At 39.4% G+C, this 13,474-nt stretch overlaps 2 protein-coding genes across 4 annotated transcripts in view; one reads left to right on the top strand and one right to left on the bottom strand.

The window, feature by feature from the left end:
- The window catches only part of LOC116614602 (ubiquitin carboxyl-terminal hydrolase 20), a 30,458-nt gene extending 20,039 nt beyond the window's left edge, over positions 1-10,419 (bottom strand). For 2 of the 3 annotated variants that reach the window (XM_048731118.1, XM_048731117.1), the window contains exons 1-10: positions 9,934-10,419; positions 9,689-9,739; positions 8,555-8,617; positions 8,086-8,223; positions 5,769-5,829; positions 3,659-3,728; positions 3,141-3,254; positions 1,854-1,932; positions 1,187-1,367; positions 264-440 (exon numbers count right to left, since the gene is read on the bottom strand). In XM_048731118.1, coding sequence (XP_048587075.1) covers positions 264-440; positions 1,187-1,367; positions 1,854-1,932; positions 3,141-3,254; positions 3,659-3,728; positions 5,769-5,829; positions 8,086-8,223; positions 8,555-8,617; positions 9,689-9,739; positions 9,934-9,999 — 1,000 coding nt within the window. In that variant the 5' untranslated portion in view covers positions 10,000-10,419. The remainder of the gene's footprint in view (positions 1-263; positions 441-1,186; positions 1,368-1,853; positions 1,933-3,140; positions 3,255-3,658; positions 3,729-5,768; positions 5,830-8,085; positions 8,224-8,554; positions 8,618-9,688; positions 9,740-9,933) is intronic. The other variant, XM_048731119.1, reaches the window with a different exon arrangement.
- Positions 10,420-10,574: 155 nt separating this feature from the next.
- LOC5507242 (calumenin-A) lies at positions 10,575-13,366 on the top strand. Its single transcript, XM_001627857.3, has 3 exons — positions 10,575-10,781; positions 11,092-11,878; positions 12,632-13,366. The coding sequence occupies exons 2-3, from the start codon at positions 11,299-11,301 to the stop codon at positions 12,976-12,978; spliced, it is 927 nt and encodes a 308-aa protein (XP_001627907.1). The 5' UTR covers positions 10,575-10,781; positions 11,092-11,298; the 3' UTR covers positions 12,979-13,366.
- The last annotated feature ends 108 nt before the right edge of the window (positions 13,367-13,474 follow it).

The raw sequence follows: 13,474 nt of genomic DNA on the forward strand, positions 1-13,474 counted from the left end.
TAAGTTTATTTCTATAATAAATAATATAACGACCGAAAGGACCCATGGATCTCATAATATCTGTTCGAAATTCAGAAAAATGTTAATAGAACATACAACTGTCAATTAAATATAGTTAATGTATGGCTCTGACATTGCTTAAAAAAATACTACCCATAAACACCTTTTAGTCATAGAACTGCCATTCACTGTTCGGGCTGACAACCTTCATTGAAATAGGTATATACTGTATCTAATATTGTCCAGTATCATTATCAACATACTTGCATCTTCCTCAGCCATGTCAATATCAATCTGAACTTCTGATGGGTCATGGACTACACTGGCTTGCTGGGAATCAAGCTGCATCTCTTCATCTGTGTCTGATGAGGGTGTACCATGTGGATGGATAGGCGTGTACTTATTGACGCTTCTTCCAGTCCCAGTATCCATGTCCTCGTCTACAGGGGAAAAAAAATAGATGTTCAGATTCTTTATTCTCTGAAGACCTCCTACAAATGGTTCCCTTATAATAAAATAATACAGATTTACCCTTTTATTTCCCTCTATTTACCGTGTGGTAAGGAACATACTGTGTACATACTATCTAAGAATTTACCCTTTTATAAAAGAATGTGTTCACCCTCTCATAATGGAATGTAAAAGAGTGTGTTCACCCTCTCATAATGGAATGTAAAAGAATGTGTTCACCCTCTCATAATGGAATGTAAAAGAATGTGTTCACCCTCTCATAATGGAATGTAAAAGAATGTGTTCACCCTCTCATAATGGAATGTAAAAGAATGTGTTCACCCTCTCATAATGGAATGTAAAAGAATGTGTTCACCCTCTCATAATGGAATGTAAAAGAATGTGTTCACCCTCTCATAATGGAATGTAAAAGAATGTGTTCACCCTCTCATAATGGAATGTAAAAGAATGTGTTCACCCTCTCATAATGGAATGTAAAAGAATGTGTTCACCCTCTCATAATGGAATGTAAAAGAATGTGTTCACCCTCTCATAATGGAATGTAAAAGAATGTGTAGGGTTGACGAGTCACTGTCACTTTCAAGTGTGGGTATTGGTTGTTTAAGTTTTTCATGAAGCTGCTAAAAATGTATGTATTAACCCGTTTACCCTTGCACAGGAGTGTATCCATTCTCTTATAAAAGAATGTGTACCCTCTGATAAGGGATTTATTTACCCTCTGTTATGCCTGAGGATTGCCTGACGAGACTAGTACCTCCAAGCAACCTGGACTTTGCCTGGATATTTGGGTCGTCATCATCATCTGACGAATCACTGTCACTCGCGGGTGTGGTTATTGGTTGTTTAAGTTCTTCATGAAGCTGATCCATGATACATCTTAGAAATTCTTGGGCATCCTGGATTATATCATATTGAAAATCAGGAGGTAACAGAGTATTACAAAATAATAGCAATAATATATAATAACATAATATAATAACAATAATGTATTTTTAATGATTAATATGCTGGAAAACACAAATATGCATAGAAATATTGCACCAAATTCCAAATATAAATTATTGGACATGATATGAAAATATCCCATAAGTCTTGACTATAAAAGGATGGGTAATAAGTGTTTATTTTATGTTTTTATTTTACCAAACAAATATTTCATGCAAGATTTTAGCCCCTTTTTCCTTCCTGTGTTTCTCCTGCCAATCATGGCCTTGGCAAATGGCCACTATGAATTAATTGAAATTGAGATAAAAGAGCAGGCTGGATTCATTGTTTCTCTGTGGATTTCCTTTTTTCTTTGCCAAATATCTGAAAATAGAAGGGGCCGGAGCCCGCTCGGATGACGCCTAGATCCGTCCACTCTTTTGGCAATATATACTCACTTGCTGTCCATATCCACGGAACTGTGAGTTGACAGCCCGTATACTGCGCAGCAGCTGTGTAGGGACAATATACTTGGACCTGGGTAAATAAAGGAGCACCTTGACAGAAACACCACTTACCCCCTTGATGATAAACTAGTACTAGAACACACCTTTAAAAGTGCTCTAGATCCCAAGGAGAGGATATTTCCCATTCATTTTTTACTGTCATTCATTTAATGTGTGTGTATTTTCTTGGCCGTTTGTGGCTTTCTCATATTTTATTGCAACTCACTTTCTATCCACCAGCATGCAAACCTTACCTCTTACCAGCCTTGTTCGTTCTTTTTCCCTACCCTCACTACCTTCCCTACCCACCACACCCTACCCTTTCCACTCAGGCCCGTACCCAGGGGGGGGGGGGGGGGCAAGGGGTGTGAACACAGTCCCCCCACAATGGCCAAAGGTCCATTTACGGTCCTCAATAGACGTGCTATTTGTAGACAAAACAATAAAGCATAAGCTAGATCACTCTGGTATGTAGCTGAATCCAGCAATAAACATCCAGTGGAGATACTGCAAAGGCATAAGAAAAATCCTTTTTTTTTTGAGGGGGGTGGTCAGATTTCTATCAGAGACCCCCCCCCCCCCCCCCCCGGAAAAATTAGGTCCACCCTCCCTCCCCCTCCACACTAGATGCCACAGTGTGATGACCTCTTTTACATCATGTGTAAGTGGAGTAAACTTCACTTTGTGAATTAATTTCACAAACACCAAATGTCTAGACCTAATTGCCAATTGCTTTTAAACAAATTTTCTGTTTTCTTTTTCTTTGTAGAAAACCAATCCCTAATTCTCTCTAACAGCTAGGGTGGAATAAGCTGTGTGGTTCTTACCCATAATCAGCTTCATCAATTCTCTATTATTTTTTTTTTCATTAATTTACACTTGTTTCCAGTCGCATGTGCTTTTCGTTTGGAGTTTTGTTGTTGTTGTTGTTGTTGATAGAAGCCATTAAACAGTCATGATAGCCTTTGAACTGCTTATCCCTAACCACCAGGCATGATGGGGGTCGTATACAGGGGGGTAACAATTGGTTAGAGCTCTAGCCGCCATTGTGGCGGCATAAAGGATTCTATCACCAAAAACAAATAGCAACTGGGAAGCCAAAAGCACAAGATGCACTTGTGACTGAAAACGAATGGAAAAAACTATTAACTGCTATATACTAATAATGTGCTGTACACTGTTGAAAGATGGTTACGTTTAAAAACTAATAAAAAAACTGTTTTGTTTCCTAGCATTTACCTTTTCTTGGACCAAAGCTCTCTGACAACGTTGTAATAATTAATGGCCACGCCAGGATGCTTGGCATCACTTATGCAGGTGTTGCATTCCAGGAAGAACTGAGTGAGAGGAGGGCTGCAGGAAGTAAACATCAGTTTACTTTCAAGTGAATATTTTGTCTTTATCATTGTGCAGAAGTCAGTCAACAAATAATATTTTGCCGTATTCAGTCCCCAAAGCGACTCCCATGTATTCCACGGCCACACAATGGGAGTAAAAAACTTCAAGCAACTTGAGCAAAAAGCAGTCAAAATTCTTGAACTAAAACGTATGAAATATTTTCAATTCACTCATTAGTTCTTCTAGGAACCTTCAACATTAAACCAAGAAAAGGCTGTAGGTTCCTTTTTTTTTAGAAATAATATTATTGGCCAATGGCCATTGATAGAACCTCAATATAACATATTATCTTCAACCTTCAATCTCCCGTCCACCTCATTCATCTGGTACTCAGTATTTTATGCATCGCAATGCCTTACCAGTTAGACAATGCTTGTAATGCAGCATTCATGTAACAGGTGTTGCCGATGTTCATCAGACCACACAGACCTAAAATCACAACAACATCTTAGGGGTGCGGAAACACTCTCTTACGAGTGCCGACCAAAAATCACAATCAATTTGTGATTGCTCCATCAAAAGATCCAGAATCTTAGATCTTCTGCATCAGAAATGTGCAAAAAAATGTTATGATTGACAGCTTGAGATGTTTCTTGGATTATATCGGAAGCTTTTTTTCTATTTAAAAGGCGTTTGAAGGCAAAAAAATAAACAAAAACTAGTGGAAATGAATCAGTAGTGAAAGAGGAAAATATCTACGGCAGTGCATCATAAAAGCATGGATTCTAAATATTTGAGGAGAAATATTAAATATGAGACGATGCACTACCACAGATTTGTTTCTCTATCGCTACTGATTAATTTCCACTAGTTTTTGCTTAATTGCTAAAAACAACACCTCAAGCAGTAAATCATAATTTTTTCTTGCATTATTCTGATGCACCAGATCTTATAGATTCCGAATCCTTAGTTAATAGCTACAACTTTATCACATCTGTGATAAAAGATATTAAAATAGCCCCCTTTTTCAGCCTGTGCTAACTTCTTTCGTCCAAGAGGAATTTTGGTTAGAAATTGGTCTTTGTTTTGTGAAGATAGGGGCCTGTTCTGTGAAGATAGTGGCCTAGATTTACTATATTTCTGATTTTTTTTTTGGATTTTCAAAATAGACCTCCTGAAAAAAAGGCAAAAGAGGCAAAAAAAAAAACATTTATATTTGAGGGGGTCGTAATTATTGAATGCTAGCCTGGGCAAATGCCTTAAGAATGCATCAGGCTATGTGCACGATGTTGGTACCCAACCGTGTAACATGCGTACTGCAGCGCACTATGGACCGGGTTTGAAGTGGGTACCCGATCCCAGCACGGTTCTCGTATTTCAACCGAAGTACCGTGCACGGTTGGTTTTAGATTAGTGCACGCTTCTTCCAAGCGTTAAATCATAACCGTGCACGGTCCAACCATTCTTAATAAACCGGTGCGTGCACGCTCTAAACAAGTCTGTGCACGGTCCGGCCGTCTACAAATTGTGTGTTTCGAACGATGTTGAGTTAGCATACGATCCAACCATTTATCGATATTCATTAAATAGAGGACAAGAAGAATCACAAGAGCTTGAGAACACAACCACTGAATTTGAAGAAAAATATTCCATTACTTTCTACGAGTTTGATCGCGAAAACATGGGAGTTTTAAATTATAGACGATACGGTTATCTTGCATAAGCCAAGAGCCTTTCCCTGCTAGCAGAGGCCTCTTTTTTCTGTTTTTCGCTATGCCAGCCCAGCGAAATACAGAGACAAGAGGCCTCTGCTAGCAGGGAAAAGAGCCTTGGACGTGTTGTTAATAACTACTCTTTATTTAGCGCACTGTCTAAACAACAGTAGGTTAATTGGCTGCTGACATCTCCCGGTACAGTGAGCTTGTGAAGACGCACAAAACAAAAACCCATCCGACAAAACTACGTTCTCAGAGTTCAGAAAAGCCAAAACCGTACGTTCCAGCAATTCTTCACAACTTTGCTAACATATAAATCCCTGATACTTGAATTTACATTTAACCTTACAGTTTCTGTAGTATCAACGAAAAATATATTATTCATTGGAAGATGAGTACCACACGTCTTACTCTTTTTGAATATGTTTAAACTCAATTCTTTTTCCTTGTAAACATTAAACATTATAACAGCCTTAGGAGCTAATTATTTCATAGTGAAGAGCAACATTCAGCAAAATATACATTAATTTACTCAAGTAGGCTCACTAATCCGCCGTTGTGTATCAACATCGTGCACATAGCCATCAGATTATAGGCACAATGTTGTTAGCCACTGTATAGTGCCATTTTAAGCCTTAGTATGTAATTTGCATGGTTCAGTGCTGTAAGCTATGTATCTACTGTAATATCCTTTGACAGTGTATATCTCTAGCAGCCATTAATTATTAAAGTTCAGTTAACATTACACTCCTTTATAATATCCCGAGATGTTCTAAGCACCCTCTCATAACCAAAGCAAAGGGCATTACAGTACCTCTGGGTTTAAGGCCTTGCTCAAGCTCAAAATAGTCTTCTTCCTCTAATGTGCACCCAACCTAAAGATACCACGTCGGAGATAAGAAAAAAAGGTGCGTTGATCAATTGCAGCCTTCTCAAAAAGATTTTTAGGAGCAGGTTATTGTGAGTTTTGAGGTGGCTTGGTTAAAAAAGACACCCACAAACAAAACAAAAATAATCTATTTTCCATCCGGATGGAGACAATCAAACATTGAAAGGAGGTGGCTTGTTAAGCCGGCAGCCGGATGGTTTTGAAAAGGCGGAATTGGTCTGGGTGTGGACTACTGATTTTTTATCCTTCTAAAATTGTGGTGGTGTAGTGCTTGGGTGTTCATAATAGTGTTAATGTGAAGAGTGGGTGTGTTGTTTGCACTGTATTCCATGGAGGGTCACCATAGAGTTGGGATACTGAAGGGTGCATGTGTTACTCTAGGTGGTGTAGTGGTTGGGTGTTGATGAAGGTGTTAATGTGTAGAGTGGGTGTGGTGCTTGCACTGTATTCAATGGAGGGTCACCTCAGAGATGGCATACTGTAGGGTACATGTGTTACTCTAGGTGGTGTAGTGGTTGGGTGTTGATGAAGGTGTTAATGTGTAAGGTGAGTGTGGTGCTTGCACTGTATTCCATGGAGGGTCACCTTAGAGATGAGATACTGTAGGGTACGTGTGTTACTCAAGGTGGTGTATTGGTTGGGTGTTGATGAAGGTATTAATGTGTAAGGTGAGTGTGGTGCTTGCACTGAATTCCATGGAGGGTCACCTTAGAGATGAGATACTGTAGGGTAAATGTGTTACTCTAGGTGGTGTAGTGGTTAAGTGTTGATGAAGGTGTTAACCCATCGACTCCTGGCTTTTTTTTTTAGCTGAATTTACAAAAAACAGACCGAAAACAGATACCTTCCCCCCCCCCCCTATTCTGAGTTTTGTACAGCCCGTCAAAGTCAAACACAGCTGCACCTAGTCAGCGGTATCCAAGCTTTCCAACAGTGCTTTGCGGTCCCCACTTTTAATCCCTCGTTGTTGTGCTGAAGCCAGCACAAGTTGATGGTTGCTTGTATTTTTTATCAAAAATACAGCTATGAGCATATTAGGAGAGTGTCTCAGGACATCATGAAGTCTACTGAGGCATAATTGAGTGCTTTGCTTATGGATATTTGCAAGTAAAGGTGAATTCATGATGATTTTTTCTTGTTTGGCTTTGCCTGGATGAGAAAATAATTTTCTAATGAATCACCACAGCTCTCCTGAATGCTGTCTTTTCTGAAACCAAATTGATTCCAAAATTGTTTACACTGCTATTCTGGGTCTGTATGACCTGGAATGGATTTGTTTGGCTTCGGGGTGAAAAGACTTTATAAAAAAACATCTAACTTTGGGAAGAGGAGTGTTGACTGGCCCTCCCCTCGTGAATTTTCCCCTGGATCTCCCAGAATGCTTTGCAATACGTAAAGACATCTTCGTGGTTGTACAAGCCTTCAAGGAGTGGACATTGTGTTTTGAGGCCATGGAAATGTACCTGGAGGATCAGAATAAAGGTATCTATTTGTGTCTTGAGCTGTGTTTGCTGATCTATTTCCCTTGTGTGGTATTTTGAGCGTTTTATTGAGAGGGGTGATTCTGCTTTTCTGTCCTTGTTCAATTTGAGATTTGTCAAAGGACCTGTGCTATTATTTGGCTTAAGAGTAGATGCCAACACCTTGGTTGGATGCATATCTGCAAGACCATTTATCCCTTAGACTGATGCCTGAGTATCTTCATCTTGTTGTGTTTATTTTGCATTTATGAATTTTTGGGGTGGTGGGTACTTCCCAAAGCCGGTACAGGATACTGTAGGGTACAAGTGTTACCTCTAGGTGGTGTAGTGGTTGGGTGTTGATGAAGGTGTTAATGTGCAGGGTGAGTGTGGTGCTTGCACTGTATTACATGGAGGGTCACCTCAGATATGGCATACTGTAGGGTACATGTTACTCAAGGTGGTGTATTGGTTGCGTGTCGATGAAGGTGTTAATGTGCAGAGTTAGTGTGGTGCTTGCACTGTATTTCATGGAGGGTCACCTTAAAGATGAGATACTGTAGGGTAAATGTGTTACTCTAGGTGGTGTATTGGTTGGGTTGCACTGTATTCCATGGAGGGTCACCATAGAGTCTGGATACTGTAGGGTACATGTGTTACTCTAGGTGGTGCAGTGATAGGGTGTTGATGAAGGCGTTGATGGCGTGTAGGGTGGATAATGTAGGGTACATGTGTTATTCTGGGTGGGGCAATGCTCAGATCTAAGTCCTACATGTTCTCACCTTGTGCGACTTGGTGGGTGTAGTAGAGGACGATGACGAGCTCTCTGTTGAGGTGCTGCTGGGGTCAACATCTGTTTGACAACTAAAGCACCAGATGTTGTAGCTTTCCAAGTTGATGCATAGCTGGTGATCTGTTTCCTGAGATAAAAATAAAAATTGGCTTATAACAATTCAGTAGAACTCACATTCTCTGAAGATTTGTAGTAACATGCATATTTTAGGGGGGTGGTTACTGGAGAGAGGACAGTTATTCTATCCATGACTGAAAGAAATTGTGTACTTTGTAGAAGTTGAAGGAGATAGACCCAAGCCAGTGTTTTTTTTTAAACTAGGACTTCAAGGGGCACTTTTCATAATTCAAGATTGAGGAGGACAATATGTAATGCAATTCCTGTTTAGGAAAGTTCTAAAAGTATATTTTGTTCGAGTAAACAAAAAAGAGCTCAAGTTCTATTATGAAAACATTTACCTGGTTGTGAAGTTCAATATGGTTTCTTCCACATCTCCCACAACCAACATAAGAGCAGCAACTCTAAAAAAAATAATAACAGTCAGATGAACTGGATATTGTTTTGCTTGTAATATGTACCTTAATTTAAGAAATTGAACTGCAAACGCTTATATTTCAAAATAATGAATATGAAAACAGAATATGCTGTTTGCAAACAACATATTGTACGACTTTTGCACTTTTCCTTTTCGAGGACTAAGACGAACAACAAAAAACATGGTGGACAGATGGAAAAAGATGAAGAAGGGACCGAGAGAAGGAATGGCTGACAGAATGGGTCATATTTTTTAATCTTGGAGGAGCTTTGTTTTTGGCCAGAGATCCATGGGATTGCAGACAATATCTTTGTATGGATTTCCGCCATATTTGCAAACCAAAACAGTCATCGTCCCCCGTCTCTCCCCTGAAAGGAAGATTTGCCTCAATGCTTCCGTCATTTTACCAAATATGGACAAAAAAATCATATAGTTTCTTCGTGTCGTAAGTTCATGACATAGCGGAGTTGTAGAGCTGATTTAGTTTTTGCAACTTGAGTTGTATGCTGATGCAAGCATGTTGCAAGTGATTGTTGTAGGCAAGAATTGTAGCATCTAAATTGGCATTAAGACTATACTAAACTTTTATTTCATGACCATTAAACAAAACATACTTTAATTGAAACGTGGGCTGGATAAAATGTGAAGATGATTTACTTAGGTCAAATGTTCATGTTTAAATGCAAATCAGAGGAAAGGCAAAGTGACAAATCCTTGCCGAGAAATGTTTTGCTTGAATTGAGAAATGTGTAGATTCAACACAGGCGTTTTCTTTCCCATTTCAGCCGTTTTGGAAGTTCAGTGGAGAGTCCGCCAATACCTAACGGCTCAAATGGGAAAGAAAAAGACACAGAGACTTCATGTAAGACTTCAGCCTTTATTATACACCAAAACCCACTACTAATTCTTTTATTTTTAATACGTTTCTAAGTCCATATATAAACTTTAGTATCGAAGCGGTTTCATATGAGGAGCCCACTGAACTTGGGGCGCCTGGGGTTACAATGGAAAGCATCGCGTTGCTTCGTGATTGGACGGACATTAAATAATTGTCTACCTGGAGGCATGCCCACAAGTCTTGCTGTTTTTCACATCCATCACACTCACCCTGAGAAAAAACAACAAACCCTTTAAACCAGAGAAACAATGGAAACATTGCAGTGGGGGCATCAAATATATTTTGTCTTAGGAATGCAGGTCATGAATGAAGAAACAGTGTTAAAATGCCTAGCTGTTTATGGAAATACATTATAAAAATTTAGTAAGTATCTTGATGTGTCTAGCTATTTGAGATCTTCTTACCTTTACCCTCATTTTCAAGTCCTCGACATTCACTTTTTTAATCGACGACAAATGTGGGCAACGCATGATTCTCTCATCCAATCCAGCTTAGCGGTAACCGCCAGCTCCGGCAGGTACACAACGGAAACACTCGACAAAATCCTCTCCAATTAGCCGAAAACTTATCCTTCACATCAAGATCTTGCTTTGAGAGACACACTATGTAGATGTAAGACTTTGATTTATTATCTGTAATCAATTCTGTCGGTCCAAGTGGTACCAAAATCAGGCCAATTTGCTGGGCTCGGTGACAAGTGTAAAAAAAGGCCTTTGAAGTACCCAGATCAATATTGCATCTATCCCATATTCGTTTTTGTTTGATTCAGAACAGTTTTTAGCTTGATGGCGGTAAAGAGGAGAATGGAATTCGTGGTGTTTTCTTCAAATACAGTATTCCCAGATTTCCCAAGATGGCGGCGATGTCGAAATAGAGCCCGCGATCCCGGGATCTAATTCCGGCTTTGGCCACAGGTAACCCACAACAATAAAATTATAGATGATAGAAAAAAGTTCTATACGTTTTATGATTTGAATCGCTTTTACTCAATCGTCATAATAGCCAATTGGGTGTTAAGACAACGTCAGTGTTGTTATAATATGTATATTGCCCTCCTTGGGTTCCCTGTGGCCCCTGATGTTTGATTGGGACCCCCCGTAGGGGCTGGTTCCTCGTTGAAGCTCGGAGTTAGTTGTAATTTAGATTTTGAGAAATATTAGTTGAATTAAACCACGAATTGAAAGCATAATCGTGAGGATCTGAACGTATAACATGGTGTCAGAAGTCAAGTAAAAGTTTAACGAGAATCAAGGTAAAGAATATCGAGAAAAGAATTGAAATTATGGCAGAAGTAGAGTCGCACAGGACTCCTGGTCCACTGGTGCTGGATGCCCAGCACCAGTGGACCAGGGGGGAAGGGAAGTAGGCCCGAGTAGTGAAAATGTACTGATGGGATTGGTTGACCAAAATCTATCCAATAACTCTGTATCTTCTAGTGTCTTTATTGTATAAGTCATTACACAAGGATAAAGGATATATACATCAAATATAGAGATTAGAGCTTTCTACATTTTATTTCGCTTTGTTACCATACAATACTTCACTTTGTTATCCATACACAGGTAGCCCGCCCTGTGCTCGCGGGCTCATGCCGGTGGAAGCCGGTGACCACCGGCTGATTTTACGCCACGTCGACCACTGATTAGTTGCGCATTGTTTGCACTCAAAACCCGTCCTAAAACACAGCTTTTCTCATATTATTTGCATCTCTATTCACCACCACTCACAAGCGCAAAGTGTGACCTAAATTAACAGGTGGCGTTCTGAAGATGGCAACGAAATTCGTGGTTCTTTTTGCACTTCTAACCGTAGCCCTGGGCCATGCCGAATCTGATAAGAGGCCAAAAACTCACACAGACAAGCTATCCGAAGCTGAGCACTTCGATAAAGAGGGCGAGCACAACCCGGACTACGACCATGAAGCATTCTTAGGCACAGAGAAGGAAGAATTCGACCACTTACCGCCAGAAGAAGCCAAGAAAAGGCTCCGGGCTTTGATACGTGAAGTCGATAATAACAAAGATGGAGCTGTCACAACCGAAGAGCTTACGGACTGGGTGAAGGGGGTCTTCAAAAAACGCTCTATGGAAGGAGTGGATAACGATTTAAAGGAGAAAGATGCCAACGAAGACGGTAAAGTAGACTGGAATGAGTACAGCAAAGGAACTTATGGCGATCAGACCGAGGATGATGAAGAAATGAAAGAATTCCTTCGCAGAGACAAGAGAAGATTTGACGCTGCTGACACTAACAAAGACGGGTTTCTCACTAGAGAGGAAATGGCGATTTTTCTCCACCCGGAATCATCCCCAGAAATGAGCGAAGTGCATATTTTGGAAACAATTGAAGGTAAGAGGTATTTTATTGGGCGCACACTGTCATACAAAGATTGTTAAAAGGAATTATTTCCTTTATTGTTCTTTCATTTCTATTTTTACAAATTGATACAAAGTAGTAGTCTATGTTGGTTACCAAGCGACCTACCACCTAAGGCAACATGTCTTTGTTGATGATAAATTGTTTCAAACATGAATTGACATGTTAGCCTACTTGAAACCTGTCAAAATCCTATTTAGTCAAAAGCCGATTGGTTCATTTCACAGTCAATTTTTGGTTGAACTATTTGGGGAGAAAAAAAGTTTAAAAGTGCAGAGAAGAAAGTAATGAAAACACTGCATTAATCCAGTTGTTACCTCGTGTGTAGGTGCAATTGGAAGAGCATGTTTTTTTTGTATACAAAATGTATTCAATGTTAGGAAGTGTATGAGTCTTATTTTGGGTATGTTAGCAGTAACAAAAAGAATTTATTTGATCCTCAATACAACCCTCTCTCCCTCCTGTCACACTCAGGGGAAATCTTTGAGTTAATTCCTCCCCCCTTACAACCCTCAGTTTATCCTTGTATGGCAAAAAAAGGTGCAAAGATGCCATGACCCCCATCCCTGCTCAAAAAAAGTAAACAGAGTAATTTATACAACACCACAAATTTCACCACAAATTTTTGGCAATAGAAAATTCATTCTCAAAATGTAATGCAATAATTTGAGAGGAAAATTTGCCCCACCCTCCTAATGTAACACATATCTATCTCTATATCTACAGACATTGACCGTGATAAGGATGGCTTAATCAGCCTGAAGGAGTTCCTGGGAGAGTATGAGGAGGAACCAGGAGAGGTGCCAGACTGGGTAAAGGACGAAACTAACCGCTTCAACGAGGAGTACGACAAAAACAAGGACGGCAAGCTGGACAAGGAGGAAGTGAGACTCTGGATCCTGCCTGAGACTGACCACCTTATGGCTGCAGAGGAAGCCAAGCACCTTGTGTCTTCTGCTGACGACAACAGTGATGGTAAACTGACCATTGAAGAGATTGAGAAAAACTATGCTGTGTTTGTAGGAAGTGAGGCAACTGATTATGGACGAGCGTTGCCTAAGGAAGAGCTTTAAGGTTTTGATGCCCATTGCATTTTGTTTGCATTCTTTTACTGGCTATATTTAAAGTGAAGTACATATGCAGAGCCAAGAAGAAATGACTCAGTTTTGGTGCTTGAGCAACTTAACTGCAGTAGAACTCACACAAATGGGAATAGTACCTACTTTACAATTATCTTAAACGTTGAAATATATTCATTTCTTTTACCTAGCAAGTGTCCTAATCTAGAAAACATACTTACTATTGCTGTATTAACTAAATACTTTTTTACCTCAGTTACTACCTAGCTTTTATTGTTGTCTATTGTAAGTTTATATACACACTTTTTTCAAGATTTATTCCTACAAAAGTATAAATTATGCAAGATTGATCATATGAAATTTTATTAAATTATGACAATTACTTAATGGTTTATAATACAGTATTTCATTTAATTAATTTATAATATTTAAAAAAAAACACTACACAATAATTATACATTTTGCTGGTGAAGTTTGCAGACTCTGATCC

Source organism: Nematostella vectensis, chromosome 8, assembly GCF_932526225.1.
Source record: "Nematostella vectensis chromosome 8, jaNemVect1.1, whole genome shotgun sequence".
NCBI classification, from domain to species: Eukaryota; Metazoa; Cnidaria; class Anthozoa; order Actiniaria; family Edwardsiidae; genus Nematostella; species Nematostella vectensis.

Coding starts and splice junctions, on each gene's coding strand:
- LOC5507242 (XM_001627857.3), top strand. CDS start 11,299: ATGGCAACGAAATTCGTGGTTCTTTTTGCACTTCTAACCGTAGCCCTG. Junction 11,879..12,631: donor TATTTTGGAAACAATTGAAG/GTAAGAGGTATT, acceptor CTATATCTACAG/ACATTGACCGTGATAAGGAT.